This window comes from Octopus bimaculoides, chromosome 20, assembly GCF_046866305.1.
Source record: "Octopus bimaculoides isolate indiv1 chromosome 20, ASM4686630v1, whole genome shotgun sequence".
NCBI classification, from domain to species: Eukaryota; Metazoa; Mollusca; class Cephalopoda; order Octopoda; family Octopodidae; genus Octopus; species Octopus bimaculoides.
In genome coordinates, this window is record NC_142947.1 from 16431090 (window position 1) to 16437798 (window position 6709).

General features: G+C 40.0%; 1 protein-coding gene across 1 annotated transcript in view; it reads right to left on the reverse strand.

The window, feature by feature from the left end:
• Positions 1-3450, reverse strand: part of LOC106880711 (ATP-binding cassette sub-family C member 1) — a 64763-nt gene extending 61313 nt beyond the window's left edge. The window contains exon 1 of the mRNA XM_014930786.3: positions 3308-3450. Within this exon, the coding sequence (XP_014786272.1) occupies positions 3308-3358 (51 nt within the window). The 5' untranslated portion in view covers positions 3359-3450. The remainder of the gene's footprint in view (positions 1-3307) is intronic.
• Between the last annotated feature and the right edge of the window lie 3259 nt (positions 3451-6709).

The window sequence follows — 6709 nt, forward strand, 5'->3', positions numbered from 1 at the left end:
GTAAAGTCTGGTACTTATTCTCTCTGTCTCTTTTGCCTAACTGTTAAGTTACAGGGATGTAAACACACCAACATCAGCTGTCAAACAGTAGTGGGGGGACAAACTCATACGCAAAGACACACACACATAGATACTCTTACTCTTTTTACTTGTTTCAATCATCTGACTGCGGCCATGCTGGAGCACCGCCTTTAGTTGAGCAAATCTACCCCAGAGCTTATTCTTTGTAAGCCTAGTACTTCTTCTATTGGTCACTTTTGCCGAACCGCTAAGTTACGGGGACGTAAACACACCAGCATCGGTTGTCAAGCGATGTTGGGGGGAGACAAACACAGACACACAAACATATACACACATACATATATATATACAGTTTCCGTCTACTGTCTACCAAATCCACTCACAAGACTTTGGTCAGCCCGAGGCTATAGTAGAAGACACTTGCCCAAGGAGCCACGCAGTGGGACTGAACCCGGAATCATGTGATTGGTAAGCAAGCTACTTACCACACAGCCACTCCTGCACCTATATACATATATATATATACCATCATCATCATCAGTTAACATCTGTTTTCTATGCTGGCATAGGTTAGATTGTTTGACTGAAACTGGTAAGCAGGAGAGCTGCACCAGGCTTCAGTCTGATTTGGCTTTATATATATATATATACATCACACACGAAAGACTCAGTTTTCATCTACCAAATCCACTCACAAGGCTTTGGTTAGCCTAAGGCTACAGTAAGAAACACTTGCCCAAGGTACCATACAGTGGGACTAAACCTAGAACCATGTGATTGGGAAGTGAATTGTCATTTTATTGTTTTACAAACTTCTGTAAAATCTTATCCACACTTTGGTCATGTGGGAACTGAAAAAAAAAAAAAATGATGCTTAATACTTAGTGTGACAAATTATGCATATTTTTATTTCCTCTTTCATGTGTTTTCACTATGAATACTTCTTTCCCGAGTAAGTGAGTGGCATTATTTTGTTGTACAATGGAAGGAGATGGGGGTTACGGATTTAAAACAAAATGTGTACAAGTGCTATAGAATGTGGAATACAATAAAATGATGCATAGAGAAAAATAAGAATTTTACTGATAGCTGCTCTCATGAAGGTATAATGAAATGGGGGGGGGGCATTTTGAAAATTTTTATCCTTCACTTCTTTTAGTCATTGGACTGCAGCCATGCTAGGGCACCACCTTGAAGGGTTTTAGCAGAACAATTTGACCCCAGTACTTATTCTAGTGGTTGTCCTTTCCTCTAGCTCTAAGTTACAGGGACAAACAAAAAATATTGATTGTTAAACACCAAAAATTATTCAAGTATTTTATTAGCAGCCTCAACTACAAAGTTGAGGAAAAATTTCTTGAAAAAAAAAAAGCTATATACTTGTCACCTAGGTTTCAAACTCTCTCAACTTCAACAACTTATCTGACCAATTTTTACTCCTTAAGATGATGCAACAGTACAAAACGATGGTGCAATAGTTGCAATGCAAGCTTCTTACCATGCTGCCACATCTTCAGCTTTGGATTATTTTTTGTTTTTAAAACTTTTCTTTCCATCCCTATAGTTTTGGAATGTGGACTAAAAAATGAACTTTGGGGAAGTCCCGACAAAATCATAGAAATTCCAACTTAATTCCTGCCATAAGTAGCATGCATTTAAATAATGAAGTGAATGGGATTTCCCAAAACTGAAAATAACTTTAAATTAACTACCCCAAAAATTTTTTGATATGTAGGATGAAAGTAATTATACGTAATTTAACATGGGCGAAAGCACACAGAACCATGTGATGAGTAAATGTAGATAATTTTAAATGATATTAATTTGAAAGTTATGATTTAAATAGGATAGAATTAAACGAATTGTAAACTAAAGCTAGACCAAAAACTTTTGCTTAGCCATGATTCAAGTTTGGATAAAGCTTTATAAAATGTGAGTGGAACCCGTTACTGAGCAGTCTCAAAACTTCGCAGGATTCTTGTGCAGGTAATTTAGACAGTTAACGAAAATCTGTTGCTGTAGCTCTAATTCTCCTATTTTGCTGTAGTCGCATTAATCAGCAGATTATCACTTATTGATGAAAAATACATCTTTACTAAAATGCGAAGAACCACACCAGGTCTGCCCCCAAGGTTTCATTAGAAGATACAGTTACGCAAATTGAGCTTTTGCGCAGTTACTCGACTAACTAGAAATAGCAGCAGAGTTTCTTCAACTCAGACCCGACAGATTTAATAAAAGGTAGATACACTGGTTGATGTTGCACAAGATATACAGTAAGTCAGGATGATCGCGGTTGAAACAGGTTTTTACAAAGCTCTGCTTATCTAGCTCAAACCTGTATGTTAAATAAAATAAAAATTTGATTAAGTTTCGGTGAAATTTTCAAATCTAAAATCTGATACACATCTACTTAAATGATCCTTGGAAGCATCCCACTCGACAATTCGATTCAGCCGCTGTCGATCTATTACGGAATAAATATTCAGCATGCCGTCTATGGTGGTTATAAAATTGGCTGTCCAGGTTGGCCAACTGTGTTTTGGACAGGGTGCTGCTGTGGGTGGGGTGAAAAGGCCTGAATATCGGCACACCTAAGCAGAATTTAAACACAGAGCAGAAAAAGAAACAACGAAGTGCCTCGACCGGCACATCTATCTCACTAATCTACCTCTCGAAACCTGTACTTTGTCAACTCCGAAATTGAGCTCGGCAGGATTCGAACTCAAGGATCGCACACAAAACCAGAATGACTTAACATCGCATGAAATTCTATCCTAACAGCTTAACAACCCTATAACTTCGCAGAAATAAACCAATTAAATAAATAAATAAATAAATAAACAAATCAAATAAATAAGAAAACTAATAAAACAAATAAAACAAGACGAAGGGCAATAACCGCGATTAAACCATTTTTGCAAAAATTTCAAGTATCGGAAACTCGAACGGACGTCGTACAAATAAAATAGACAGGTTAGTAAGAAAATATGTAATTTAATAAATGCTTATTCATTCAGATGATCGGATGGTATAAAGAATTATGTTTATTTATTCAATTCAAAGTATGACAATAAAAAATACTTCAAAAGTTGATATAAGCTTCAATTTAGTACAGACCACACATAAAATAAATACATCTGAATGGGTCGTTTGCACGCCACAAATTCATTCTTCGGATCTGACACTCTATTCTATTTACGTAAAATCCGATTTATTAAATTATGAATGGCTCTCTTAGGCTGCTTAGCAGTACGTGAGCATCTAAAATGTAAATGACACTTACCCAAAATTGTGAAGAATTGCCACATAACTGCTCCCAAAAGTCGTTAGCCATACTACGGAGAATAGCTTATGATGTTGAATGTTAATTGCACGCTGCTGTTTGAGGTAGTAGTTGATGTGACGACTGTATTTCTGATAATGTTTACACTGTCACTTAATTCTCCTATTTTATGATATTAATCAGCAAGTTATCGCTTGTGATAGGCCAAGACTTACGGAACAGGCGTCTCATACCTCAAGCTGCCTGACCGTTCCTTCGTTTCCCCCCTCAATCTATTATTAGCTCACACCTTGTTTTCTTTTCGCTTCTATCAATAAATACTTATCTGCCTGTTCGCGCGCGCGCGCTCACACACACACACACACACAAATAAACACACATGGTGGTTGGGTGTGTATGTAATTATGACGTTAGCATGGCTGAGTGCTTAAATTTGTTCTGCTAACATGAAGGCCCCAGTTCGATACTATTGCTGAACTCTCGCAAACGATGTTGGATTATTTAACAGCTTCTGAGATAATCCTTCAGTAATTGTTTTAGGTACCCATATAGTTGGGGAGAAAACACAACTTTGCAACCTCTCGCCCTTTTTAACATAATGCACATTGTTGCAGCTTTCGAACGGCGCCACCCTGCTGGCTAGGCGGAGAGTTTAACATTTTCAATGAACGGAACGCCAGTCCGTCGTAGGGTTGCATATTTACAGCTGAGTGCTCCGGATCAGCCTGTAATGGTGTGTTTTACTCAAGAACACAACGCATTGCCGGTGAGGGAATCGAATCCACAATCCTGCGATTGTGGGCGAGTGGACACCCTAACCACTAGGCCACGCGCTTTCGTATATGCGCGCGCTCACACACACACATACGCGTATATGTATGTATGTACATACATGTGGATAGATAGATAGATAGATAGATAGATATACGACAGTAGACTATATATAAGTTGTGGTAGGCTATGGCTTGCCCAATGTGCAACACAATAGGACTGAACTCGTAACCGTGTTAAGAAGCTCGCCTTTCCGTCACATGGTTCCGTGTTCAGTTCCACTGCGTGGCTCCTTGGGCGATTGTCTTCTACTATAGCCTCGGGTTGACCAAAGCCTTGTGAGTGGATTTGGTAAACGGAAACTGAAAGAAGCCCGTTGTGTATGTGTGCGTGTGTATTCTTTTATTTGTTTCAGTCATTTGACTGTGGCCATGCTGGAGCACCGACTTTTGTCGAACAAATCGACCCCAGAATTTATTATTTGTAAGCCTAGTCCTTATCCTACCTGTCTCTTTTGCCGAACTGCTAAGTTACGGGGATGTAAACACACCAACAACGGTTGTCAAGCAATGGTGGGGCGGACAAACAAACACACACACACACACACACGTCTACATAACAGCCTACCAACAACTCTACCTGTGTATGTATAAACTGTGTGTATTGGGGTATGACTACCTTCTACGTACATTTCCTATTTAGTACTGGGGATGTTTCGTTTATGAGGAGGTACTCCTGTATTTGTCTGAGTTTTGGGTCCTTCAGGTGCTTGGATAAAATGCAGATCTCAAGTTGACCCAGTGTGCTTCCATGTTTGTTTTTGGCATGTTGGTAGACTGGGACTGACATCAACCTGTTCTGCCATATCAGAGTCCTTGCAATGAGGATCATCCGCCCCACCCCACTATACTTCTCTTAACAAAGCGAAAAGTCCTGTCAGAGGGCTCCAGTCAAACTGGGCAAAGTGATGCTGACTCCCTCCCCTCTCTGTTGAATTGCACAATCACTCGATTAACTGTAGAAAGCAGGATCTCACACCTCAGGTAATGCACGACTGGACCAGGAAACCACATATGGAATGAGCAGGACTAGTGTTTCATTTGGCAGATTGGATGAAAGGCTGTGAAAAAATAAGTATGTTTCTATACGTGTCAAATGCAAGATATACCAGGTTATAGTGGTTACTTCACTGCTGTGTTGAGCTGAAACCTGGACTGTCTATAAAGCTCAAGTAGGCAAGTCACGTGTATATATGATGAGACAACTGCAACAAATTATGAATATCAGCCTCTTTGAAAAGATCAGGAATGAAGAGATCCTACGGACTCTGCTCTGCCACCTGTGATCAAAATCCTCATTGACAGAAATTTATGTTGGTTGGGTCACGTAGAGAGGAAGGATAATAACAGACACCTCAGATAAATCTTTACTCCCAACATTGCAACAGGAAAAGAAACGATGGAAGACCTATATGGCTATTTAAAGGTACTGCAAAAATGAATACGACCCGCTCGGTGGAGCGCGAAGAATTAGATTTTTCACGACGACAATGCTCCCTGTCACCGAGCTCTCCTCGCACGTGAGTTTCTTGACAAAAACGACATAGTATCGTTTCCGTATCTGCCCTATTCGCACCTTGCAGGCTTCCATCTCTTCACCAAGATAAAAATGCAGCTCAAAGGTTGCCGTTTTAACACCATTGTCGAGGTCCAGAGCGAATCGCAGAAGGTCCTTGACTCGCTTACAGAAAACGACTTCCAGGCCAAATTGCAAAAGTGGCAGGAACGCAGTCACCGGTGTGCTGCTGCACAAGGTGACTATTTCGAAGATGATGTTAAAACTTTGGTAAAGTTATAGTCCAGGAACCTTTTTATATCACTTCATATGTGTGTGTATATATATATATATATATATATATATATATATGTGTATGTATGTATATATACACACGTCTGTACTACCTTTTTACAGCTGGTGTTGGTGTGTTTACGTCCCTGTAACATAGCGGTTCTGGAAAAGAACCCGATAGAAAAAGTAACAAGCTTAAAATATAAATAAGTACTGGGGGGTCGATCCATTCGACTACAAATCCTCCGAGGGGGTGCCCCCAGCATGGCTGCAGTCTAATGACTTAAACAATTAAAAGATAAAAAGATATATGTAAGGTGAGCTGGCAGAATCGTTAGCACCGCCGGACAAAATGCTTACCGGTATTTCGTCGGTCTTTACGTTCTGTGTACAAAGTACGTCGATGTCGACTTAGCCTTTCATTCTTTAGGAATCGATGAAATAAGAAACAGTTGAGCACTGTAACGATATAATTGACTAACCCCTGTTCCGAAATTTCAGGCCTTGTGCCTATAACAGAAAAGATGTGTGTGTGTGTGTGTGTGTGTGTGTCACGTGGCCGACCGGATTATCAGATGTTGTTACACATCGCTAGTCACAATCCTCTTTTGCATCATCTTAGCCTTTGAAGGATGCCACTCCGCTGGAACAACGTGAAACGAATGGAACAACGTGAAACGAAGTGTTTTGCTCAAAACACAACGCGCCGCTCGGTCTGAGTATCGAACCCACTATCATATATGTGCGCGCGTGAATGTGTGTATATATGTAGGTATGTACGTA